General features: G+C 42.0%; 2 protein-coding genes across 8 annotated transcripts in view; one reads left to right on the top strand and one right to left on the bottom strand.

Moving 5' to 3' along the window:
- Positions 1-27,710, bottom strand: part of cep128 (centrosomal protein 128) — a 79,134-nt gene that overhangs the window by 44,938 nt on the left and 6,486 nt on the right. Inside the window, exons 2-3 of one of the 6 annotated variants that reach the window (XM_085246658.1) lie at positions 21,960-22,035; positions 21,696-21,857 (exon numbers count right to left, since the gene is read on the bottom strand). Coding sequence is in view for 5 of the 6 variants with exons in the window: in XM_085246657.1 (XP_085102783.1) it covers positions 136-309 (174 nt within the window). In the remaining variant the exon portion in view is untranslated. Of the gene's footprint in view, positions 1-135; positions 847-21,695; positions 21,858-21,959; positions 22,036-27,710 lie in introns of those variants that run through there. The other 5 variants (XM_085246657.1, XM_085246654.1, XM_085246656.1 and 2 more) reach the window with 5 other exon arrangements.
- On the top strand, positions 813-27,608 carry tshr (thyroid stimulating hormone receptor). 2 transcript variants are annotated; one of them, XM_085246662.1, is made up of 12 exons: positions 813-948; positions 1,355-1,440; positions 1,582-1,802; positions 8,767-8,838; positions 9,634-9,708; positions 14,096-14,170; positions 15,505-15,579; positions 16,261-16,338; positions 16,923-16,991; positions 21,269-21,346; positions 24,997-25,185; positions 25,545-27,608. In XM_085246662.1, exons 3-12 carry the CDS (start codon positions 1,633-1,635, stop codon positions 26,998-27,000), a joined length of 2,337 nt encoding a protein of 778 aa, XP_085102788.1. In that variant the 5' UTR covers positions 813-948; positions 1,355-1,440; positions 1,582-1,632; the 3' UTR covers positions 27,001-27,608. The 2 variants fall into 2 exon arrangements, with proteins under 2 accessions (XP_085102788.1, XP_085102787.1); XM_085246661.1 differs by lacking the exon at positions 813-948 and having other exon boundaries at positions 1,216-1,802.

Here is a 27,710-nt window from a genome sequence, read left to right as displayed (position 1 = left end):
TATACCTAAGTGATTTGTTATCTCCCAACACCTGACTTGGTCGTATGGTTGGGGACAAACACAGGTGAATGCTTGCAGGTGGACCCTGAACAGATCCACATAGCATGTCTTTTGACGCAAACCTGCGCAAAGTACCTGTAAGGTGTTTGCAAGAGTGCTGATTTTCTCGGAGATGTCTACGGTTCGCCCGTCGATTTCTCTCCCGTTGCCTCTCGCCCTGTCCCGGCCAGGTCTGCGGTGGGCTTCGCGCCGCCGTGACCGGTGGTCCGGGGTCCTGTCGTATGAGTCAGAGTCGCTGGATATATCCATACTTTGAGACGAGGAGCGGACACCGTAAACGGCTGACTTCGCAAAGTATGGCGCAGCACTACTTTCATCAGCGGAAAACGCTGTTAAGTGCACCGTTAATCAGATTAAGAACGAAAATGGGATGCCTATGAACTTTTTTCTTTTCTTTTTTACAATTGATAACTCTGTCACAACACATGGGAGCCGTGTCACCATTGTTTTGACCACACATAAGGAAACAGATATCTGTCAAGGAAACCACGAGAACCAAGGGTATCCTGGCATTGTTGTGGGCGATGCTCCTCCTGGCTAGCAACAAGTGGAAACTCCTGTAAACGTTAGCCAGCTAGCTAACTAAACGTTAGCCAATGAATTTAACCTTGCGATAAGACTACAAAACAAAAACTACAAAGCAGAATCACATGGAATACAAGCGACCGTTAGATGCTAATTAAAGAGAAGAGGTTGAATTCACGCTATGCGGAAGACAGCCATCAGAAGAACAACCCTCAGCTCCTCCGCGCTGTGGCAAGTTGAACTAGCCGCGTCTGAGCAGCAAAACAAACGGACCAGAGCAACTCTGAGGAACGCTGGGAAGTGTAGGCTGCCCATCATGGAGCAGTGTGGGAATTGATTATTTGAGAACTACATTGTCCAAAGGTGTGTTTTTTGCGCCAGTACTGCCGCCCTCGAGGATAGAAAAGGGGAAAAAAGAAAATTTTGTCCATGTGCATACTGAAAACCACAAGGTGGTATTAAAAAAAGAATTGTGTTAAAAACGTATACATTATACTTTAAGTTGTATTAAAATAATAATAGTAATAATAATAATAATAATAAATAGCATTATTATTATTATTATTATTATTATTATTATTATTATTATTATTATTATTATTATTATTATGTGCTTATAACATAATTACAACGAACAAAAAAGTTGTGTAAAAATGTAGTTTATCTATTAGCAAAACTTTTAAAATTCCTGCAAATCCTAGTCAAGAAGGGGGTGGACTACATTCTGCACAACACCAGACTGTCTCAATAATTTCACCCTCCCCTCCAGCAGCTGAAGAGAACCTCCAAACCCACCAGAGCCGCAGCTGCCCGTCCTACAGCATCCCCAGCTTCACAGAAAACTCCTGTGGCCCGGTAAAGCAAACTGTGCACAACAGTGCAGTGCAGCTCCACTTGGTCACTCTAAGGATTATTCATGAAAAACAGCAAACAGCACAGGCTATTAGGGACAGCTTGACTCAAACTGGTAGATTTCTTTGTGGCTGTGGACTTCAGGGGGACTACCATCGAAACCCAACACTTGCCAGTGTGCAGCAGCACTTCAGCATGCAGGTGATAACGTGCGCATTGTTTACGCTCGTCACCCTCCCTATCAGCACTGCATCTGAGGCTGACTCCTGCCCTGCCGTCTGCGAGTGCTCCGAGTGGAAGACTCTCACTATCTCCTGCTTTGACATTGATATTCTCCCCAGGTTCCCAGCGAGCACGGAGACGCTGTAAGTAGGCGTTCAAAACGCGTCTGTGAAAGTAATCCTGCTGTTTTTGTTTTTTTTCTTCCAAGCACTGTGAATGTAAAGTGTTCCTAACCCCGAGGAAAAATCATTATAATAGCATGAATATTCCAAAGTGCACCCAGGGGATCCTGAGACTGTCTATGTTGTTAAGTAGTTATTCTTTCATTTTCAAGGTATCGTTTTTGTCTGTTATAGCATTACTGTGATCTGCAGTTGTCTGTGTCACTTGTATTTGACTATTTGTTATTGTAAAGCCTTAAAACATATGAAAAAGAACACTGATATTTTCATTTTTCATGGAGATGCATTTAACAATTACAAGATTAATTGTGAAATAATATGACCCCAGTTTAGTAGGTTTTATTTAAAACGACTCAGTTAAGCCACCTTTATAACCTGAAACTATACAAATAATATAAACAGAACATTTCAAAACACGAGTGAAAACCTCTCTTGGTTTTATATTAAAAGTTCATGCTAATCAGTTCTAATGTAATATTTGTTTTTTACACTCTGTCTTAAAATAATCACATCTGCACTGGAATATTTGGAAATCACCTTTATGGCTGGATCTCTGTTTGCTGACTAGGCTATATGTATACCACATCGAGTGTGCCTTTGTCCATAGTTTATTTTATTTTGCTCTGGTAAATCAGCTGTAGGACTTTTCGAGATAGGAAGAAGAAAGAAATAATCTTGACACCAACGTCTGAGGAGGGTTTGAGCTACCAAGGTACTGACAGCTTTCAGGTTAGGGTCCTGTATGTGAGACCACTGCATGGCACAAATGTACTGCAGACACCAGAGATGCTCTTTGGTGATAAGAAATGTTTTAACAATCAATAACAGGCTCATATTTCCTCACATAATTTTTTTCACTTTCTGCTTTGACCTCTAAAATGTGCTTCTGTGTGTATCTTGTATTAATTTACAGTGCTAAACCGCCACTGATGATGGTATCATCAATGACAAGAATACTGCTAAAAGCCAACATTCACTCACTTGTTTTCATTTTGCAAAGACAGTGTTTCCTCTAGCATCACTGCCAGCTCAGGCTGCAACTAATCATCATTTTCATTATCAATTTTCTGCGCACTGCTTTTTCTAAAGCTTGTCTTGTCTGTGAAATGGGAAATAAAAGTGGAGTTTACTCCTAATATTTTCTCAGAGACCAATGTGACATCTTTAAATATCTTGCTTTGTCTGGGAAAGTCCTAGTTTAGGAGGGAAATGAAGCAAAGCAAAGTTACACTAAAAGCTTTATAGTTTGTTGCAATCATGTGCTGACTGTAAAAAGTTAAAATATAAATAAATAAATAAACTAAAAGTACAATAGTCATCTTGTTATCTGAGACCCCAACAAAATCTGTCCTGGGAGCCAATGATGTAATTCGTAAGGATCACCTCTGAAAAATGTAGCAGGGCTTTTACATTTCCCAAACTGCTTAAGTAGAGGGTGAAAATTATGCAATAGAGAGCGACCCGTTTGCTGTGGCCTTGACTGATGGAAACACATGCCCCTCAGATGGACTCCATCGCAGATGTGGAAACACTGGAAACATCAGAAAGGGTATTTCCACTGAAATCAGCAAACAGTAACGTTTAATTGTACACGATGTACAGCACTTTAGTAATGACCTGGAACATAACCAAGTGGGCATTTTTTTTTAAAATATAATAATATGCCAGAAACATCAACGGAGAAACATGGTGCTCAAAGAATCTTTGAGATAATTCTGCAACAGCAAAGTGGCAACAGCTTTTTATCACCTTATTTTGGGGTAAAGTCAGAATAACTTTTTAGCAGTTTTAATAAGATTTGACAAGTGATTCTATCCAGGTAGCAACTCCGACCTGGTAAAAACTGAAAGAAAACATTAGTTTAATTAAAAACTTTAAAAAAAACTACCTCGTTTGTAGAAGGACTTGCGCTGTACTTCAACAGTTACTATACCTAATACTTAATAATGACTTAATATACTTTACTGTGCTGTAGGTTATTACTTTGAATGCTTACTATGATTGTCATTTTTGAAGTTTTGGTCTCACAGGTCAGTCGGCTAAAATTCAACAACACTGATGTACTCTCTTTGTCTACCACACGTGTTTGGGCAAGCAAATTATTAGAATGTGTCCACTATCATCATACACAAATCTTTTTCTTCTTTTTTCACCCCAGTACTCGCTATATAAATATAATTCTTATCTCCTTCAGTTTCATGCTAATTCTAGCATCTATTGCCATTGTTAGTATGGAAATGTTAGCATTTAGGGTAAAGCAGCCTGGTTAAACACACCTTCTCAGAGTTCTTATCATTTCATGATGGACTTGAAAAATCCACATTTTCTAGTAAGCTATGATATAAACGGTGATATTTACACCTTATAATTTGGTTATTGATTTGATATTTTAAACTGTTCCTCTTCCAACTATCCCTGATGTAGTGTTCACTAAAGCCCAGGAGAAGGCTCTGCGCTGTGCCGTGATAATCCCCATTCCTCACTTCCAGTTACTAGAGCGTCCCTCCATCTCAAAATTCCAAATACTTTGCATTGCCTTCATCAGCACCCATCACATAAAATTACCTCCCCGTCACTGCTTCAATTCATATGTCCACGTGAATCGATGTCCTCAATGTTCTTCACATTCTTGTTCAGTTTGCCCAGCCTAGCACTGCCAGCGCTCCTGATAAAAATATCTGCCAAATAAGCCCAAAATACACCGGGTATTGAGCGGGATGTTCCAGCAGATGAGGTGTGATAAAGTTAGATTTTCCTATAGCCTAGACAAACACAGAGGAACAAATCCCCCCCAATGCCCTCGTCAGGCCAATACTGTCCACTTTTTGCGACTCCAACTAGGTCCAGCTCTGCGTTTATTTTGGCCTTTCACCTCGTGGCTGCTGCCAGAGATGTCTTTCACCATTTGGTTTTCCTTAGAAACTGTCGTGATAGAAATTCAGGAGTTAGACCAATACCATTTACTACATATGTTGCCATTATAACAATGTTTTAATAAGGGATGGTACTTATTAAAAATTTGTATTCATTTTAGGGTCAAAACTCAGTTCAAAGCACTCACATTACATGATTTTGAACTGGGAAATTGAAAGTTAAGAATTAAATATTCGTATATGCTTTTTGAAGCATAAAAGAGCTTAATGCCAGGAAATGTAGCTTAAAAGCAGAGGCCAAAATAGAGCTTTTGTACGGTTTATACAACTAAACCATATCATTATTCATATTATTAATATTTTACAGTCTTACGTTATAATTGATGAACCTTTGAACTGCTGGTTTGCAGACCTTTATTTTACTGGACAGAGTTAAGCTGAAGTCGCTGGGGTATTAATTTAGCCATACAATCTGTTCATCTCTGCCAGAAAGCAATCGAGTGTGTTACTTACTCTTCTCAAGCTTTCCTTTGAGACATTTGTGAAGCTGTGAGCTATGACCTTTTATAAAATGTCCCATTGTGGGTAAAAGCCTTGAAGCTTTCTGTGCTAATTTAGCCATTAGCACAAGAGTTTGGTTAAAGATTTTAAAGATAGTTTTGTGCGGGACAACGTGTAAAAGTTCCCACAAAACGAAATGGGACTGCAAAGCAGCCGTCTGAGTGTGTGTGTGTGCGAGAGTGCACATGTGGATACTTGGAGTTTAGAGTGCTTTGTGTGTGGAGGTTACTCCGTGTGCCACCGGGACTCTGAGAGGTGGAAAGGAAAAGCACAGGCGTGCTGAGAAGCCTGCCTAGCGTGACACCCGCCTGCGTCTGGACGTTGCATTCAAATACAATATTTACCTTTTACAGCACATTTTGCAAACACCCCAAGAGTTCCATTTGCGAATAATTAAGAGGGAAAAACACTTCAATGGAAACGCAGCAGTTCCAGTTCTTCAGAAACCTCAGATTTTTTTTTTTTGATCAGAGTTTAAACATGTGACAAGTCAACGTCTAATAAAACAGCCCCTCACAGTGAAATCCTAATGCCGTTTGCTGAATGGTAACAGATGAGCACCCTGATTAATGCAAGAGGAGAAAAAGCAGGATGTTGAACGTGATGAGATGCGATTAATGGAAACACTGACAATTTACTAGCCATTCATTTCTACCAATGGGTCATGCAGTGGAAATTGTTAGTGGTGCATTAATTTCTGCACGTGTTTATGAGAAAACAAATCACTTTTTTAACAGCGCTTCTATACGTGTCTATTGCAAGACACGACTGAACAAGTAAATGTCAGAAAGCAAGTGTGCAGTGGACACTCTTGCGTTTTTATGGAACTTTTATTTTTTTAAACGATTCCATCTGGAGAAAGGTTTGTAGCACAATATGTAACAGAGCCTCTCTACCAGCCAACGCACAAAATTAAAGAGAGCTCATAGTAAACACAGCTATGTTGTCAATCGGGCGCTGACACCACTGTGAATTATGTGGCCTCTCCCCACTTCAAAGTCAATTCCCAGCCTGTTTGTTTTTTAGGTTTTCTATCCAAAATGACAAATTGGGGTAGTAATTCTCTCCTTAAGCCCTTCAAGATGGCCTCACCGGTCTTCTCCCTGTACTCCTGAGGGAAAATGCATTCTGGTTGGAGTGTGGCGGTGAAACTGCGTGGTTCTGAGCGGGGTGTTTGGTGTCAGGGTCTGCTCTGTGTCGCTGTGTTTGTTTGAGTTTGTCAGAGCGCGTGCAGAGTGCCGTGCGCCCGTGTTTGCAGACTGACAACCCCGCTCCACGTGCGAGCGTGATGCGGACTCATCGGCCAAATCTCAGCCTCTGAATTAGTCTTTTGTTCCCCTGATGAACCAAAGGTGCTTGCGTACACTGTTGCTAGTTGAATCAGGATGTGGTGGAACAAACTCTAAATGTGCATCCCATGAGCCTGGAATATAACATGACAGCAACACATGTGGATACCATCTTAATCCCTTTCCTCTATTATTATGTTATGATTCCTAAGTCCACCGCAATAAAGTCTCCAGCAAGGAAAGAAATAACACTTTTTATTTGCAAGGTCGTGTGTCCTTAAAGAAAAGGTTGAACATTTTAGATGATGCCCTGGTGTAAAGATTTAATGATTATTATCACTCATTTATTTCCTATGAAGTAGCGAATTAGTTGATTAATGTCAAAAAGGCTAAACTGCACTTTTTAATAACACATTTCATTTACTAGCACATGTCAACACATTTCTTGTTTCGCAAAAAATGACAACACCCTATCTATTAATGTGCGTGTTTTTTTTTTTACATTTTTTTATATATATTGTTGTTCGATGTTCCTGGACATAGCCACCGCCCATTTCGTAGTTTTGTTTAAGCCCCAGTCACATAAGGCTAGCGAGCAGTGGGCGACCCCCTGACAATCACTTTGCCGTTTAAATGTTTTGGCGTTTACTGATTGCTGAAGGTTGCAAAGAGTTTGTCTTGCCAGGTGGTCTCAACTGGTCGCTAGGTAGTCACCAACTGGTTCCTCAAAATATTTTTTGTATACTTTCTCAATAAATCTAGCCTGCTTGATGAGGTACATCGTGACAGGATGACACGTCCCCTCTGAAGAGTCTCAAAAAGATATGTGCAACCAACATCCATACCAGCACATAGCTTTCTTGTAACGAATTGATGGTTCCATGGTGTAATGGTTAGCACTCTGGCCTTTGAATCTAGCAATCTGAGTTCTAGTCTCAGTGGGACCTGCTTTGTCTGATTGTGTATGTGATGGATTTGAGTTCAGTCTGGGTAAATTGTTGTAGGTAGGCATCCATGCACTGACGTTTAAGTAGAACCATGCAAGATGTTTCGCCATGAATGTTTAAAGATACTTCTTTAATAGGCTAATCATCTTCTGGCTAAAGCCTAAAGGCTAAAGTCTATGAATCAAAAAAAAGAGAGAGAGAGAACAAAATTCCCATAATCCCATTCTGAAATTATTTCTTATTTTGAAATATTTTCTTTTAGTGTTTTAAATTTCATTTAAAAGATTCTCTCTTTTACAAAATTAAAAATATATATATATTTAAAATGGTTCAGATTCCATTATTTTCCCCATAACATAAAAATTGTTTAACCGTTAGCTATTCTTCCACGTGAATCACATACCTTACCAGCTTTTTTTAGTTCTCAGTCTTGGTCTTTTATTTCCTAAGAACTTTCCACCTGTTTTCTTCTCCTTCATGACAACTTACCCATTAAATCTCCTGAACTCTAATGTCTCGCACACTACACTTTCTGAAACATCATAAACACACCCAGACATTGTTTGATTTGGTTGCCAGCTTACATTCATGTCCTTGTTTTCCTTTCTGTTCCTTCAGGGGGGATCTGTTTCCCCATTATCTTCAGAGAAAGCTTTCATCTTTTTCTCTTTTTTTCCGGAGACCCGCTAGTATTTGGACTTTGTCATATTGCTTTCTTTCCCTCATTGCCTGTACTGTTTGTTTCCTTCTTTCTTTCAACTGAAATGTGAATATGTAAATAAACTGCTATTTTGGGAAATGCACTCCTGACTTTGCTGCTGACAGAAGATGGGATGGAGGGAATAGAAAGGGATAGCAGATGAGCATCTCTTTTGTGTATAGTTAGCTAAGTGTCAATACTGGAAAAAATAGAGAAAGACTTCTCTGACTTTTATCACAGGTAACAAAACCACCTTTAAATCACTTGTCCATTATATCTTCTATCATTTGTTTAGTCTGCAAAACAACTGAAGTGTAAAAATAACCACTAAACCAGGCTTTTTCCTTACATCTCTAATCTTTATGCTAAGCTAATTTGAGCTAACTTAGCTTAGCAAAGTGACGTGCTGGCTCTGGCTACTTACTGTAATGTCATTAAATGTAATCTAATCATACAATTACAAAAGAAATTACAAGTAAAATTGGAATTAAACTTTTTTGTGACAAATTAAATATTCATCATTATGGGGTTTTTTGTTTGTTTGTTGTTAACCAGGTGGCTTTTTGAGACCCGTCTATCATCTGTGCCAGCGGATGCCTTTGCCAACGTGGTCAACATCTCAAGAATGTGAGTGCAGGTTATTCCCCTCACACCCAGCCACCCCTTTCCCTTTTGTCTCTCACCCAAGCAGACGATATGCTCTCTGTTTAGTGTCACCGCTGGCTTCTAATCAGAGCTGGAAGAGCTAATGCGTTCCTGCAATAGGAATGTTTCTCCTTCCACCACAGCAGGGCTTGGACATGGCCTAGGTATTCCAGCAGAGATTTTTGGGTGTAGAGGTGGAGTTTTTGTGCTGAGGTAAAATATACACTTGAGCCTTGATCCTCAGCTGCTGAGTTCCACATCTGCGTCCAAGTCATGCATAAAGAGAGACGGATGTGTGGAGGAGAGGTTTTCTATAAGCCTGAACCACACAAAAGTGCACACGGCCAGCATTTCGACTGACTCTGAACAGGCAGACTTCAGGACAGAAAATCAATAAAATGTCAATTATATTTTCAGATACACAGAGGTGTGTTTTATCAAGTAACTCATAATAACTGTAAAAAAGTAAGTGATTATTTTCAGAGCATGCAGCCGAGTGACTGATGACTAAGTAATGTATATGCGAGGTGCATGCCTGTAAAATTACCCACGACTTTGGAGGCTTTACACAAGGTGGACTTATAAATTCAGGAAAGACTTTCAGGCTTTAGGATGATTTTTGGAGCCACAAACTCATTTGTGAAAACATGTCTTATGTTTCCCCCCTCCTAACACGACCACAGTACCTTCATTCTTTAAAGTCATGTGCTACAAAGAAGTCGTTTATGTTTATATTACACAGACAATTTGTCCGATAGCTTTGTTTATTTCTCGTAGATATATATCTGTGGACATGACGCTGCAGAGGCTGGAGAAGCACTCGTTTTACAGCCTGAGGAAAATTACCCACATGTGAGTAACTAAAGGAAAAGGGCACACTCTTTATTGATCTTTATTGATCAAGCTGTTCCATTTGCTCTCTCTCGGGAGAAAAAACTGCTTAATTTTGAACCTTGCCAGCAGCAAATGAAAGCAGGGAAAGACAGGAGCTTATTTCTCCCTTTCACACTGCTCGCCACTTGTAATCAGAGCGCTTTTGCCAGTTCATGAGGCTAAAGAAATAACCCTGTTGTGGGAATACTAAATGCAGATTAGATAAACAATTCAATTCAATGAAATAACTCATTATCTTGGATGTATTTGGTGAGCTACTACTGAGTTCGCTCTAATAAGATGTTAGAGCAGAGAGGCTAAACAGCAGCCAGTGTTTGGCTTCTCTGCTCTTTTTCTTCATGCTCCAGCTCTCGTTGAAGCAGCTCAGGGGAAAAAGTCTAGCAAGGTGCACTCTATTCTCAATTATGGGATAGAGATTTATGGCTGAGTGTCTTGCGTGGACCACACACTTTCCAGCAGAACACCTCCCAGCACTTCATATATTACTGCAAGACTTCCTGCTCATGTGAATGATTTGTTCCAAGGTATAGCATCCTGTAACACAGGAGCTTGTGCACATGCCAATTTGTTTCCACTCTTAAAAAACGCGGGCGTGTGCAGTCGTTTGAGACGGAAATTATGATTAACAGCTAGAAAAGTTAATTCGACATGATTTGGATGTCTTTTCTATCCGAGTTCTTTCCTTATTAGCTGTTGAAATCCAGATATCAAAACACAGACAGAAGTAATAATTCAAGCTGCTAGCTGAGGGTTGTATGTGTGTTCTGGGGGTGTATTTTGGATCTCTGGGGCCTATTTGCCGCTGATTGGTGTGGTGTAGTGCCATCCATAAGATAATAGCATCTCTCTCAGGTTTCCTTCAGGGTCAGACACAAATTAATGCTCTGCTTCCTGTTGGCTGCTTGAGGCCGACAGCAGCTGTGGATCAAGGACTTGCCATTGGAGCTAAGAATTCAGAGGGGGTTGGATAAAGTTTCCCTTGTGCCACCATAACATGAAACTACCAGTGCGATGAATACTTGGTTTTTTAAAAATGTTGAAATCTCTCAACGCTACACTCGAACTATACGGCTCATATGTAAACTTTCACGCTGCTTCAGTCTGGATATGACTTTTTTATGAAAGTGTAAACTCTTGTTTGGCACAAAGAAAACACAGGTCTTTACCACATAAAGGCTAAAGCTGTGCTAATCAGTATTTTTATTTGAACTATGGTCTGAACTCACTGAACTGGAATTCTTTAGCTCACTGCTCTGGCTCATCGTGTGCCTCATGTACAGCTACAGAACTGTGCAAAAGTCCCGAGCCATCCTTCATTCCTTTATGTTTTGGTTCCAAGGAGCAGGACTTTGTTGTAATTTTTAATAGTGTCTTGAGCAATAGTTCTTCAAGCTTTCTTTCAGTGCCTTTCTTTGGACATTGGCTGCTTTTTAAATAATTTTCAGTCCAGTCCTTGTACCTATGAAATAATTCAAGCATAGGCACCTAACTTAAGGGATAAACCTGTGCTGTGTCTACACATAACAGACTTAGCAAGGACGTCTACGGAGCTTGGAAAGAAAAGCGTCTGGACTTCTTTCAGTTGCTTGAAGACGTTTCACCTCTCATTGAAGAAGCTCCACATTGGAGAAACCAAACAGCCACTTCATAAGCGCATGGCACAACACAGAAGAGCCACCTCCACAGGACAAGACTCGACTGTCCATCTGCATCTTAAGGATAAAGGTCACTCTTTCGAGGATGCCAATGTTCACATTTTGGACAGAGAGGACAGATGGTTTGAAAGAGGAGTGAAAGAAGCCATCTATGTCCACTGTGAGCGACCATCTTTGAACAGAGGCGGGGCTTACAACACCAACTGTCTGCCATCTATAATCCATTTTTGAGATCCTTCCCAGACACCTTAACGCCCACTCACATCCTGGGCCCTGATAGGGTGGGGCCAGGGTTTCACAATGAGCTCACCCGAAACCCTGGCTGATTGTGACCTACACCCTTTTTCACACCTTGGCTCATGTGATTAGGTAGGGGATCATTAGGGGGTCCTTTGTCCCTCTTGGGGGGTGGGGTACTACTACAGGGCTTAAATCTGGGACTCTCCACTATTTGACCCCATAACTGAAGAAGCTTCTTGGATGAGAGGTGAAACGTCTTCAAGCAATTTAAAGAAGTCCAGACGGCTTCCTTTCCAAGCTCCTTAGACTACGATGACCTGGATGACTGAGAACCTTCACAGACACTCAGCAAGGAAGTGATTTTAAATTGTATCTTTGTTACTAGCAGCCTGTCAGAAAAATGTTTCATTTGTTCTCGTTTCTTTAGCTGAATCTATGAAAAATGTCTGATGGGCATAAAATAGTATGTTCCCACCAACAAGGGAATATCCAATGAAAACATGGCACATCCTGGCATAGTGTATCTTTAAGAATGTAAGGAACTGGGGCAAATGGAGTACAAAGAAAGTGGCAGGCCCAAAACGCTTTTACAGCTGATGAACAGCATCTGAAAGTCATGTCCTTAAGAAAACAGCAAAGACCTGACCCAGGACCTGAGAGATACATCTGGCCCTTCAGCTGTCAGCGAATCTACTGTTCGCCAAAGCCTCATTAGAAATAATCTCAGTGGAAGGGTGGCTGTCAAGAAGCCATTCTGAAGGAGGGGAAACATGGAGAAAATGAGGCGCTATGCCAAATTACACAAGAACTAGACTGAAAATCAAAGAATTCCTCTCCTGACTTGAAATTGTCAAGTCAGGAGAGGAACAGCACTGACTGTCTGCAACCATCTGTGAACACGGTGGAGGCTCTGTCATGGTTCAGGGCTGCATTTCAGCCTGTGTGGATCCTCACAGGTGTCATCGGGGTTTGATACTCCATGACAGTTATCCCAAACACTCTGCCAAAGCAGCCAAAGCATACCTAAATATAACAACACACAATGGAAGACTATCAGTCGTGGACAAAGTCTGAGCCTCAATATTATTTAAGCAGTGAGGGATCATTTTGATTTTGCCTTATATACTGTTTTTATATTTACATTTGCACATGTAAATAAATCACTACACCTATTTCCCATTTTCCTAGCAAAATATAAAGAAAGGAGGTGTGGCTGTACAGCATAAGACATAGAGAAACACAGATGGTATAATCAGGTCTGTACCATGATTGAGTATTTTTGATCCCCGAAGTCTGGCTTGTTCGACCAGTGTATGAACTGCATGCCATGACTGAGCACAGTTTAAAGGGTGGGCTAGAGTGCAGTATGCATCCTTCAGTCTGGGGTTAAGAAAAGCCAGGGGGAAGAGCAGCGGGGGAAATTCTGGGAACCAAAGAACAGAATACAAGTGAATAAAAAAAACCATTTTGTCAGTGTATTGCAGGTTAACTGAGAAATTACGGTGATAATTTGTAAATGTAGTATTTATAGTTTGTGCTGGTGCCCCCAAGTGGCCAAAAAAAAAATAAATCAATGTGTTTGTCAGTGACCAGAATAACACCTCTTTCTCTTCTCTTGGCTTAAAATGTCATTTTCTCCGTGTGTCCTTTATTTTTATGTACAGGGCAGAGCTGTTTCCTCTCTGTCATGATTGTGCCGTTTACCTTGGCTATGTAAACCCAGTTCTAGTTTTTACTTAGGCTCGATGCAACAGCGCAAATTGCACGGTTGACATCACCCGCCAAAGACAAAGAAAAGAGGACCACCCACAGAAACACAAACTTGATCGACCAGTAATCCAAGTAAAAAGAAATCAAATCCCGACCCCAATTTTGGAGTTCAAAGGATAATAAGAAAGACTCCGACTCTTCAGCTTACCTGGTTTCCTCGCCCCACTGAAATGCTGCCACTCATCAGTTTAGTAGCCAACTTAACAGACTATGGAAAAGTTGTATTTGCTTATTTAACTGCCTCCGATATTTTGCTGTAAGCCCCGAGTTTCTACACAACAGCACTGGGAAGATGAACCTCATCTACCCGGGAACTTTAAATGAGGTTTGCCAGGCGTGTGAAGAAAGGCCAGGATACACGTTCCAGATCACCTCATGGCCTCAGACAGCAGTGAGAAGAGTTCAGTGCAGCACAGGGCGCACCAGAGTAAACACACTAATGAAACACTAATTGGACTTTACTTCCGATCCTGGCTGTCTGCACCAAGTTTCCCTTCTCTTGCTCACTGCATCCACCTTGCTCTGTTCCCTCGGCAGGTCTGAAGATTGTAAAGCGCGTGTGTTTCTGAATCATCATGGCGTCGACACACCTTCGTTTTCTACCTATGCTCTGCATTCGTTTGGATTCAAAGGTGAGCACATTGGCAGCAGCTGACACCTCTCCGTGTTTGCTCTTTCAGTGAGATTCGGAACGCGAAAAGTCTGACCTACATTGACCCAGAAGCCTTTAAACATCTCCCAGAGCTCAAGTACCTGTAAGTACTTTTAGAACAGGTCTTTAAAAACGTCAACATTAGAGTGAAGTCAAAACATGAGGGGGGGATCATTCAAGACATTTTTCCTTTCAGGAGGCCAACGTTTAGCAGTTTGACATGATGTCTTTACTCATGGTTAGCTTCTGTTAAAAAGCCCATTGCCTCTACTTGGCTATTAAAAGCTTATATTTTAAGGACTGTTTATATTAAATGATACAGTCTGTCTTTTCTTTCCTCTCACTTTATGATGCATTTATAATGAATTCAGCAGAGAGTCAATAATGAGAGTAGCATGCATTGCACTTTTAAAGTGGACGTATAATGGTTTTCTTTATTTTCTGTCATACATAGCAGACTAGTGAAAGCTCACATGGCCCAAATGTTCAAATAATGAGGTTTGCACCTGTCACAGTAATCCCTGCGAGGTCAGGGTGCTCTAAACACTGTCTCACAGGGTTGTTTTCTGCTCTTGGCGCTGACATCAGTGAGAGTGGATATCTAAAATATGATCATCTCAGGCACACAGCCCTGTTTGTATTAAAATCACGGATAGTATAAAAGATGGACACAGCTACTGTGACTCCACCAATTGGTTTCTGAAGTCACATGTTTCCACCATCAGCATTTTCATTGCAGAAAGCGGGAACGTCTGACTGTGAAACTGCACGCTCATTGGCTAATTACTTGTGATTGACAACTCATGCACCAATAAGCGTGTGGCTTCATACCTCAGATAATCTTATATTTTGAATGACTGAAATTTACGAAACAGACGTAACTTTTTATCAATGTTAAAAAAATGTATCCAGTAAGTGTCAGAATAACAAGGTTAGATCCACTTCAAAGATAAGGTGACTGATGCCGGCCAACAGCAGCTAACAGTGGAAAGGTTCCCAATATCCTCAACATCCTGTCATCGAAGTGAGTCACTCATCGTTTCGTATCCTTTCACAAGTTTTACAGCCTCCTCCTGAGCAAACAGACATATTGACAGCCGAGGTAAACAGTGGACATCTAGTGATGAGATTTTACACACTGTAACTTTAAGGCATTTCCACATTGGCATCGTTTTTCTGACCCAGAAGCTACATCAGTGTTTTATACTGTCTGTAGTTTCAGTCTGTGGGTAGCGAGGGGCAGTTAGCTTAAAGACAGGGAGCTAAAATGAGCCGTTTCAGACAGAGAGTAAAATAAATGGTTTCACCAAAGCACAAAAATCTAGTATCAAGGATGCAAAAACACTATTAGAGCCCAGGAAGTGGATAACGAGCATAGTAGGTCCCCTTTAAAGGTGATCAATTACTGATGAATGTAACCTTCTCTGTGCCATTCAGGGGGATTTTCAATACTGGCCTCACTTTCTTCCCTGATTTGAGCAACATCCATTCTAACGACATGAACTTCATCCTGTAAGTTGCTTCTTAAAACTCCTACTTTGAACATCAACACAACTGATTACTATAATATGGTAAATCAATAAGACTTAGAAGGATACTTGGCCATTATCATCTCCTCTCTTTGCTACATTGTTGACAGAATAATGTAGTGTTTTTATTCTGAAAAGTTAGCATCTCATGGTTCGTGGTTATTGTTTGTGTGTCAAAGCAGACAGAATGAAAAGACTGATAATGCTCCTTTGTACTTCACAAAACAAGGCTGGGCAAGTCATTTGGAACACAACCCAGCGGGAATAATGGGAAGCGTGGCCACGATTTTGTGAAATTCTACCACTTTTCTTTGGATTTAATTTTTTTTTGTAAGTTATTGACATACAAAATTTGCCAAGTCCTGTGTGTGTGTGTGTGTGTGTGTGTGTGTGTGTGTGTGTGTGTGTGTGTGTGTGTGTGTGTGCTCGTATCTTATCTGCCTCCCTGGTGTTGTTTAAAATGAGCTCCATCCACAGTCTCATCTCTCTTTGTCCTCACCCACTCAGTCAGCTCCTTTATTTCCTAAATCTAATTTTCCTACCCAGCTGTAACACTTGCGAAACAATCATCAACACCACATTTCTCCCCATGCCTCTTTCCAGTGAAAGGCATTTATTTACAACACCACTTCATTTCCTGCCCGTTCTCCGTCTTCCTTTGCAGGGAAATTGTTGATCAGCCCTACATCACCGAGATCCCAGCCAACGCGTTCTGTGGCATCACCAGCGAAGTGCTGACAGTGTGAGCTATATGAACCGCACTCACAGGGGGGACCACACGCAGATGCACATATATGCTTTGTATTAAAAAAGCTCAATCGCACACCTGATGCAAATCCATATTAATATGTTACGCTTGCATGTAGCTTATAGAAGAAAAACTGTAACATTGTTTTCACCCAAGCAAAAACCTTAAAATAGCCACCAGAGGAAATGGGGGCCGTGCAAAATGACCTCACTTTAAAAACATGTCCTCACCCCGACCTCACTCGAGCTGACAAAGATAGCAAAAACAAGCACAACGGGACAATCACTCTCACCCACCACTGACGGGCAATCACATGCATGCGGTTGGATTTGGGAATGAGGGAAGTGAGGTAAATGTTGGGTTTAAGAACCGCTAAATTGCACGGACAGACAAGTCTCACCATAAAAAGTGAAACAAGTAGGCCCCACTCATCTGTCACTGGTGCAGAGGAGCGGATGAAGGATCAACATGTGGAAAGTATTTTCATTCACCAGCTTGGTTATTAAACCGAAGGAGACAAGTCCTGATGAGTGCCTTCTCCTTTTTTCTCGATGTTACTATTTATTGCTTTGTTCCAGGATGCTGTATGGAAACGGCTTCAGATCCATACGACATCATGCCTTCAACGGGACAAAGTTAGATCAAGTGTAAGTATTTCTGGCGACTGAACACCACGCTGAAGTAAAACTGGTATGACTGGTTATAGAGCTGGGAATTTTGGGAAATGTGCTTTTTTTCCCCCCATGCCTTCCAGACTTTAATGGTGAATGGTAAGGTAAATATGAAGCTACAGCCAACGCAGTAAAGAACGGAAAGAGTAAGAAGGAAACAGCTTGTCTGCCAGGTTTTAAATTTAAACTGTCCCATTTAAACTTTATAAAAGCTGAAGAGAAACAACAACACTGGTACTGTTCCATTTGTTCCCTTCTGTTTCCAGCCTTTAGGCCAAATTCAAGATAACCGGCTGCTGGCTTGAGCTTCACTGGCACCTGTTTGGGGAGAGTGTAGTTTTTGCCCCTACGTATTCTAGTTTTTACTACTTTTGAGGAGGATACACTCGCTGCATGTGTGTGATAGTAACTGCTCAAAAAGTCAGGGTTGGTACTGTGAGACAGATGCTCCTCAGCGCGGCGTCTCTCTTAGTGCAGTATTTCTTTTTTAACCTTTCCATGTGAAATGCACATTTCAAAATAAAAGAAAATACAGCCTTTGTCTCATCTCGATATTTCCATCTCTTCTGCTTGTACTGAAGGGACTTTTGCGAATGATACCTTTAATTTCATTGCTTAGCAACAAGCTCCACCAGCAGCAGTATCTCCTTATCAGACACAACTCATCTGAACCTGTCAGGCTGATTTCCAGGTGCCTCCACACTGCTGTTTTGTTTTTTGTTTTTTTGAAAATATTTTTATTGAAAAAAGAAAACAACAGTACTTGCAGTTACCGAAATACAATCAACCTTTCTTCATTTTCCTAAGTAAATAAACTTATATATATATATATATGAAAAAAAACAACGCATTCTAAAACAAAGACAAAATTTTTTTTCAAGTTTAAAAAAAAACATGACATCTTTAAGCCGCCGGGAAATAGTAGGATACTTAACAGACTTCCAATGCAACAATATTAGACGTCTCGCTAGTAGGGATGTGAAGGCAATAATGTCCTTTTGTGTGGAATCAAGTGTAAGCGAGCGAACAGGAATCCCAAATACAGCAATCAGAGGACAAGGATGAAGAGTTGCCCCAAGAACAGTTGACATAATAGCAAAATACCCGGTCCAGAAACCTTGTAGCTCAGGACACAGAAAAAGCATGTGGCTAAGGTGACAAGGAGAACCGTGGCATTTATCACATTTATTTTCCACTTCTGGATACAATTCAGAAAGTCTAGACTTAGAGAAATGCACCCTGTGTATGACCTTAAATTGAATAAGTCCAAGACGAGCGCAGGAGGTGGAAGATCGTACCCTCGCTATAGCCTGTTCCCAAGACTCCTCATGTATTCGAATTCCTAGTTCTCCTTCCCATGTACGCTAAAGCTTAACATTAGAGTGGTTACTAAAAGACAGAATAGCATCATAGGGTTTCAAAATGGTTCCTCTGTGATGAGGAACAAATGATAACGTAGTTTCCCACTGCTGTTCTGGAGGTAAAGAGGGGAAATTTGGGAAACACTTGGCAACAAAATTTCGAATTTGAAAATAGCGAAACAAATGGGTAATAGGGAGATTATAATGAGAAGACAACTTGGGAAAACTATTGAAAACACCATCCACATATAAATGTTTGAACTGTTTTATACCCTTGTCACACCACACTGAGAATGTCGAGTCCAAAAGTGAGGGGGGAAACAAATGGTTGTCGCTTAGAGGACCCGAGGAAGACGGCATTACAAAATTAAAGTGAAACTAGATTTTGAGTGTGTTAAGAACCACCTGATTATCAGTGTACAGAGAGGGTTTTACGGCTAAAGAGGAATAGAGCAAAGTTGTTGTTGTTTTTTTAACTCCTTCCAAGAAGTGTTTAGCTGAAGCAGCTCTCACATTAGTTTCTCCTGCTAGTTTTTGTTTTCATCAGGTGGCTTTATGTGGTTTTCACCACACAAAGTGATCAGTTTAAACTCTTTGAAAAAGTCTATCCTGGGTGCTGGTTTATCTCGCTGGGATGAGCAGGCGACCATGTGCCGCATGTCTTCCTCTCTCCCTCTGCTTTCCTGTCACTCTTCACAGATTGTCATCCTCCTCACTCTTAGTCAGGGCCTTTTATGTGCACTGATATAGTAAACTGGAGTTGTATTTATTAATATCTGTGCTGCTACAGTAATAATGTTCACACCACAGTGCCATGTGTCATGGTGAGACATTGAAACGACAGCAGGAAATCACTCAATCCTGCACGCACAGCATGACTGAATGTTAGCGTCTCACAGGAAACAGAGACGATGACTGAAACGGTTACATGAACATGTCCATCTGAGATAATATCCTGAAAAAAAGATGTTTTGTTGAATGTGCACTTTTCTTAAGGTTAGCCATCATCTGCTTTCTAAGTGAACCCCTCATTAAATGAGAAGAACAATTTAACAAGAAAAACTTTTAGAGAGAGTGGGGTTCTTCCCTGGACCCTGGTTGTCCTGGCTGGTGTCCTTCCGGGGCTTTGGGTCTGTTCGCTGTGCCTTGGCTCCTGTGGTGCTGTGGGCTCCTCTTCCTGGCTGTCTGGGCCCTGCTGGGTCTCAGTGGGCCTTCCTGCATGTTTCGGGCTCGACACCCTGGTGTCCACTGCAGCTTGGTGTTCCCTGTATGTTTTGGTCCTCTGGGGTGTCTGGGCTCCTGATTTAGGTGGCCTTATTCGGAGTGGGGATGTCCTCACAGCATGGAGCACCACAATGCATGCTGTTGTTTTCTCTTAGTTCTCTGTTCTTGCTCGAGGGTTTTGGTTTCTGGATTTCATTGTGCTGCATTTGGTTTTCTTTGAAGGTAGATGGTTTTTGGACTTTGCACACTTTGCACACATGTTCACAAGAGGGGAAAAAGGCCTTAAGATGTATCTGAAGAATACAAGGTGACGGATGTCTCAACCTGTAGCTGGTGGCGCATATGACATCATCATCATCATCTGTTCCACCTGTCAGCACTTTACTGAAGCCCAAAGAAAGAAAAACAACGAAACAAAGGGGTGTGGGTTTGGACCTTAGATGTGATGGTTAAAGGGTTAAAAGGTCTAGGAATTCATTAATGCTGATAGATAACCAAACACCCCTAACTCTGTGTTAGACCTCTGTGTTTACACAGAGTTAACAGGCACTGGAAACACTGGAACGCCACCAGCCATCCAACCCACTGGGTTGGATGAACAGCTGTTAGGCAAAGAAACAACAGTGATTACTTAAATTATTACTAAAATATTGAGAAGCTAAAGAAACCTTCTTAACTCTGACCAACAAAGCAAAAAAAACCTTTTCCCATCACTTTCAGACGCTATCACACTGAATAATCAAAACAATGATTTAAAAGTCTTTTTTATCGTATCTGGGTAACTATCTGTCACTGGGGCCCTGAAACAGTTTATTGGCCCTCTATTTTCCCACAAATTAGATTATGCAGCATTTTGCCTGGGTTTAACACTTTCTGACATCTGGGATGTCTATTTCCTTACCCAAACTTGCGCTACAGAAGGATCATAGTTGGGCCTTCTCATATGCACTCAAAAAGTCCAGCTCTTGATTAGCAAGGAGGAGCTCTCACGGGGAAATATGTTTCCAAATATGTCTTTCAGGAAGTCTGCATTAAGAGTGGCCTTCTCCCAAATACTCGGTGACACGAGTCCTCAGGCTTGTAGAAATCTATTTCATGCTCCTGCATTCAATAACCTCATAAATCACCGAGCAGAGAAAAGGTAACAATATCGCCTTTTCCCTCCTTGTCGCAACATGTTTTCTGCTTTTCACCTCTGGTCCAGAATCCTGCATAGTCAGGATATGAGATATTAATGATATTAATCTAAGACCCCTCTCCTCTTTTACAACACCTACACTCAAGTCCACGTCCTTATAACAGCCCAATTAAGCCATTGGTCGGTAACTAGTGAGTCTTACCACACGGGTGTTTGTGTTGGCGCCTGATCTGCGCTGAGGGGAGAACTGATCCCAGCACAGCCTGACCAAGACAAACACATCCCTCACATGTCTATTATCCTTATTAGATTTAAGGGATTCAGGGAGATGTGCACAAGGGTGAGAAGTAGGTACCGTCAAACCGTATACTTTCGAATTTGAATCAACAATGCAAGTGAGACGTTTTCTGTGATGTTTTGACCCTAAAGACAAGAGAAATATGACCCCGCACCTCACCTTTGTCAGTCTGACTTCAACGTGCAGGTTTTCTTTCTCTCGAAAAAACGTAATTTTGTGCTTTCCTGTCCAGCGACCTTCACAGGAATAAGTATTTAACCGAGATGGATGACAGATGTTTTGCGGGAACCATCAGCGGCCCCATTCTCCTGTGAGTACCTGAAAATTTGAGCCACTCTCATCAACTCCTTGTACTTCTACACACTTATATATATATTTTTTATTATTGCATAATATTTTATTGCATATTGATAACATAGACTGTATATAAAAGATGGACATGACGTCAGCCATTTATTTCTGGTCTCCAGCAGCCCTGTTTTTAAAGCAGCCTCACCTCTACCTTTAAGCCTTACATCACTCCCACCCCTGCAGTTGTTGCTAAAGTGGAAATGAGGTGTTTATAAACTCCCAGAGTTGATTCTGTTCATCTGGACGTAGAGTTTCATCACTCATCCAAGTGACTTTTTCAGTCTGAAATCTTTTTGGGATTTCCTTACCTGAATGATTGAGTATGTTTTGACTTCTTGTCTGTTCCTGTGTTAGCGCTGATGTAGAGGTTTTATCTGCCACCTGCACCATAACGATGAGCATAAATGGAATCAAAGCGACCACGCTGCAGGCATACTGGGGACTTCAGAGAGCTGTGCATAAACAAATACCTGCAAATCACAATGAACTAAATCAGTGTTGTCAAGTAGATGGGGCCAAAATTCCTCTACAGCAATGTGAAAGACTCACAAAGTCATACAGAAAATGGTTACCTTTCATTTTTAAAGGTGATTCTACCAGCTCCTGAATCGTAGCGTCTACGTAGGTTTTCACACTTTTCTTCTGTTTCTGGGTAAATAAGGACACAACCTGAAACTTTTAGAACTGGCGATAATGTTAACAGACCTCTCTGCACTGAATCATACTTGTTATTAATCTCTGCACTTTCGGTTTTATATGGCTGTAGGTTTTAAAACATGAAAAGACAGAACAGAACAAAGATTAGACAACACACCCACAGCAAACCGTTTTGAGGGATATTTAGCACCAGAGATGTAATCTGATTACTTTTTTCAAGTAACGAGTAAAGTAAGGGATTACTATTGCAAAAACGGTAATTAGATTACCGTTACTTTCCCATAGGAACGCTGCGTTACTGCGTTACTAAAACCGTGATATTTTTTGCGAGAGTGTCTCACGACAGTGACGTAAGCGAGTGTGACGTTCGTGACAGCAGCTGTGTGCAGATCAACAGTGGATCATATATCGAGTGCAGAGAGAGTATGAGCGTGCAGCGTTTAAAGCGTGGAAGTACTGACCTTACTTTGAGTTTGATTCCATAAAAAGTGACAAAAACATTAGTGTCCGCTGTGCGTGGGAAGAAAACTTCTTTTTACAGCGAAAAAACCCCTAAACTTCCAACAAGCACCGAGTAGCTACGACGTAATGGGAAACTCACAGAGAAACTCGCGGATTCTTCCACTGACCGCGGCACACCTGCACCAGGGTAAACCTCCGCCTGCCCCACTCCTGCTTTACAGGTGAAAATAGAGCAACAGGACCGCTGAGTCTTTGACTTTATTTATTTTCTGCTGTGTTTTACTTGCATCTATTTGAAAGACTGAGTGTAAACACAAAAAATATTTTATTTTATGTGCTGGAATGTGCAGAAAATAGGTTTAAATGTTAAACTAATTTATTCAAGTCAGAGAATGTTGCAGATAATTAAATGTTTGCTTGATGCATAAAGTTAAAAGATTAAAACTGATAAAACAAGTTAAAAAAAAGATGCTTTTCCATTTGATTACATTTTGTATGATGGATTATGTAGAAAAAGTAGAATTGGGCTGAAAGATCTATCGCTTTATCACCTCTTCAGGTTGTAAATCGTGTTTTTAAAAAGTAACTAAGTAACTAAGTAATTAATTACTTTTGAAAATAAGTAATCAGTAAAGTAACGGGATTACTTTTTTGGGGAAGTAATCAGTAATTAGTTACTGATTACTTTTTTCAAGTAACTTGACCAACACTGTTTAGCACTAGCCCTGTTTAGGAAGTTACTGACGGTAAGTCCAGTTAGAGTTCAGCAATGTGCTCGTTCACAGTGTGTGGACTAGATGAGACATGTCTGTGAAACAGGACAGAGGAAAAATCCTTCCTCCACAGCTGCGCCTTTCACCAGGAAACCTGACACGCATTGTGTGCGAGCATGTGATGGAGAGACTTCCGACGTTTCTCCGATACCGTTTTCTTTTTTGCTGTGACCTCATATATAAGGACATTTGATGCAAACACCTTTAACCACAGCTATCCGGTTGCTGTTGTGGCTCGGCTCTAGCTGCTAAGTGTCTGCTAAGGTAAACTGGTTTTGTGTGCAGGTATTCTTCCTCTATTCCACTGAGGAACATGTCCTGAGTTAGGTCACCTCCATGAGGTCATGAGCGAAACATCTGGAAATGACAAAATCGGACCAACACTCTCAGGGTCTGCGCTCCTCTTTTGTTATTGTTTCCTTTTCTTAAAACGGCGTTTCACAACGAGCCCCACGAGAGAGACCAGAGGACAGAGAGGAGCGGAGAGCAAACGGGACTAAAAAAAGAACAAATGAACTCTTAGAAAACATCTGATTTAATTAAATGAATTGATGACTTGGAGCAATGTAGGGTTAGGAAACTACAGCAAAGCGGAGCTTGGACTCTACTTGGCCCGTGGAGGGAGGGGGGGGCGTGTGCGGCACTGTAGGTTGGAATGTCCTGATAACAGGATCACGCAGGATGTTGGTGAAATTGTCAATTCCCTGGACGTCTTCGTCCCGAGGAGGTTGAGCTGGCTTTGGCATGACAGCTGAGTGCGAGAAATACCGCGTGTAATTACTTAAAGATGATGGGCTAAGGAGTTCACTCCAGGAAACAGATGCAGGGTGTTGTTTAATCCATCCGTGAGCTCGCTGGTCTCATCATGTCTAGCTTTTTTTCTGGGTTGCTCAAAGTATGTCTGTTCCAAAGTCTGGACTTGAAAGTCGCCGAGTGTTGTTCTTTCACTTTGTGAGATTAAAGTATTGTGCTTGGTATTATTTTAGCATGCTTATGTTATGGGATACAGAGTTTTTTACCTGCATGTTATCAGCTGTATCACGGACGTAGCCTCATTTGCAGCCTCTGAGCTCATAATGTCTTATTTGGTAATTCCATTTTCAAAGTGTTATCCAAGACGCGGCTGCATCACCTCTTGAGTGACCTCATAGCCCCACAGATGTGTGGGATTTTTGTGGGGGAAAACAATGTTTAAATCCCATATTTTCCACAGACTGTGGACCTAATGTAAATTCCAGCAAAGAAAAGCAGCAGCAGAGTGGAAATATAGCAAATATTTGAGATATCGAAGGTACCTTTGAAAACAGAGCCCACCATTGGGCAAGAGCATTTGTTTGGCCTTCTCCCCAACTGTTTCTGAATCGTCTGTGCTGTGTGACTGACTTGCATCCCGCACACTCTCCCATCATGACCAGTCTGCCACTAATAAGGTCAAAAATCTAGATCTATGGCGATCCCTTCGATACACCCAAGTGTTAAATCTCCTCTGTAAGCCTCTTTGCAACCCACCTACACCTCAGTTCCTCCTTTTCATGTCATGTCTGTTGTAATCAGTGTCAAATCTTTTGTCTTGCTGCTTATTTCTCCATCTTGTGCATGTGGAAAGCTGAGGAGGTCCGAGAAGATAACGTGCCAACAAATATAAATTACTGCAGGTGGAAATAACCATTTTCTTTTGGCCAAAATTGAGGTCTTTTATTCCCCACCTGTCTTTCAGAGACGTGTCCCAAACAGGGATCACCTCCCTGCCAACCACAGGGATGGACTCTGTCCGGGAGCTGAAGGCACGTGATGCCTGGGCCCTCAAGAAACTGCCACCCATCAAGACCTTTAAGCACCTCACCGTCGCCAACCTGACATACCCGAGCCACTGCTGCGGCTTCAAAAACCTTAAAAAGAAGCGAGGGTGCGTTTGTCAGTTCTTCTTTTTTGTAGCTGGTGGAGTGTAGAAGGCAGCATGAAAAATGTAGTCCTTGAATTTCGTGTATTTGGATGATCCGCCACAGCGAGCGGCAGCAGCTGCACTTGCATGATGTAGATGTTGGCAGGGATTGAATCAACTCTCCTGACGTGTTTACCTATAATTCATTACAGTGCTTCCATAATTAGTGTCACTCACTGCTGTTATTGTAGGAACGAGGTCGAGCCAGACTAGTAATGGCTCTCAAAACAGGATTCCCTTTTCCTTCAAGTGGATATAAAGATGACTGCATCATTATTTTATGGGCTCAATGTTCTGTGCGTTTGTCTGCATGTGTTTTTCAGCTTTTTGGAGTACATCATCTGCAACCTTACTGCTTTGTATGACCAGCATCAAAAGCGCTCCGTGGGGCCCCTGCGCATGCCGTCCCTCCAGGAGGACAGTGTTGTGGAAACACTCCCGGACCGGGAGCTAAAAGACGGGGATCACAGAGAGGCCCAGCAAGATTGGAAGAGCGGTGACGTCCACGGCAGCCTGCACTACCACGCCTACTTTGGAGGCCACCCAGATGAGGATGTGGGTTTCGGAGAGACCCTAAAGAACCCCCAGGAGGACAACAGTCAGGAGTTTGACAGTCGTTACGACTATGTGGTGTGCGAGGAGGGAGAGGAGGTGGCGTGCGCACCGGCGCCCGATGAGTTCAATCCTTGTGAGGACATAATGGGTTTTGGCTTCCTGCGGGTGTCTGTGTGGTTTGTGAGCTTGCTGGCTGTTCTGGGAAATGTGGTGGTGCTCCTGGTGCTCCTCACCAGCCACTACAAGCTCTCAGTCTCCCGGTTCCTCATGTGTCACCTGGCCTTTGCAGATCTGTGCATGGGGATTTACCTGCTGCTCATCGCCTCTGTAGACCTCCATACGCGGGCCGAATACTTCAACCACGCCATAGACTGGCAGACGGGCCCCGGCTGTGGACTTGCTGGGTTTTTCACAGTCTTCGCCAGCGAGCTGTCCGTCTACACCTTGACGGCGATCACTCTGGAGAGGTGGTACGCCATCACCTTTGCCATGCGGCTGGATCGCAAGCTGCACCTGCACCACGCAGCGGCTGTCATGCTAGGCGGCTGGGTCTTCTGCATCCTCCTGGCCTTGCTCCCACTGGTCGGCGTGAGCAGTTACCAGAAGGTCAGCATCTGCCTCCCCATGGACACCGAGTCCGCAGCGGCTCAGATCTACATCATGTCAGTGCTCGTCCTCAACATCTTAGCATTTTTCATCATCTGTGCTTGTTACTTCAAGATCTACTGCACGGTGCATAACCCTCACTACCACTCCGGATCCAAGGATACCAACATTGCCAAGCGCATGGCTGTCCTCATCTTCACTGACTTCTTGTGCATGGCACCAATTTCCTTCTACGCCATATCAGCCGTGCTGGACCGGCCGCTCATCACCGTGTCCAACTCCAAGATTTTATTGGTGCTCTTCTACCCGCTCAATTCCTGTGCCAACCCGTTCCTCTATGCCATCTTCACTAAAGCCTTCAGGGGAGACATATTCATCCTTCTCAGTAAGGTGGGCCTGTGTCAGCAGCGAGCACAGCTGTTCAGAGGCCAGACGGTCTCGTCAAAGGGCAGCAGCGGGACATCTCAGATAAGGAGAGACAAGGATAAAAGTCGCAAAGGAGGGAGCATAGGCCAGGAAGAAGTGCCTATCCACCTGAAAAGGTCCGCAGGACATACCTCCCACCAAGCAATCAGCCAACAGAAGAATCCCGAAGAGAGCCAGAGGTTGGACACATGAGGCCGGCTCAAGGCAGTAACATAAGACAGGCTCAGGTGAGAGAGGAGAGACCTTGAAGTGTTGGGATATTTAACAGACAGCTCCAGCATCCTGTATCTGCTTCAGCTTTCAGGCTGAGTTCAGCTGTTTTCACAATTTCGCCTGTGATGATTTTATGGTTCCAGTTGTTGGAGAATATCAAGTGTCACGGAAATACGAGCCTGACTTCATCTCACTTATAGTCCTTTGCAGAATAGAGATCATTTTAAGGGGAAAATGGCAGGATTAACACTCATTTATATGTTTTCAGTATCTTAATTATACTTTGAGGCTGATACCAAATGTGTGGCACAGTCTGGCACTGAGACAGGCAAATATTACTCATTATCTGACGTACTTCAGCTTCCAGTGACACGAAGCTTTTTCTGAGGAACTCTGTTTATATGTGATTATCGTGTTCAAGGACAGCCTGCTGGCTCAGTGCCGTTCAGTGGAAACTAAACCCAGGATGTAAAAAAACGTATTTTCAAATCCATTGTATTAATACCTCTGTATATACTATAAATATATGATTTAGAACAGAACACATAGCCTATTGCTATTTTTTTGCATTTCTTGTCTAACTACATTTGGTGATTACAGTAATTTACTGTGATGTTGGAAAGTTTTTTTTTTACAAAAAGTGCATTTATTTGCATATGCCAACAACAAACTGATGTATCACTTAATTA

Source organism: Mchenga conophoros, linkage group LG15 (genome assembly GCF_057382185.1).
Source record: "Mchenga conophoros isolate Kocher_MC1m ecotype Shallow Benthic linkage group LG15, M_conophoros_male_GT1.1, whole genome shotgun sequence".
Classification (NCBI taxonomy): domain Eukaryota; kingdom Metazoa; phylum Chordata; class Actinopteri; order Cichliformes; family Cichlidae; genus Mchenga; species Mchenga conophoros.
This window is presented reverse-complemented; position numbering and strand designations above follow the sequence as displayed.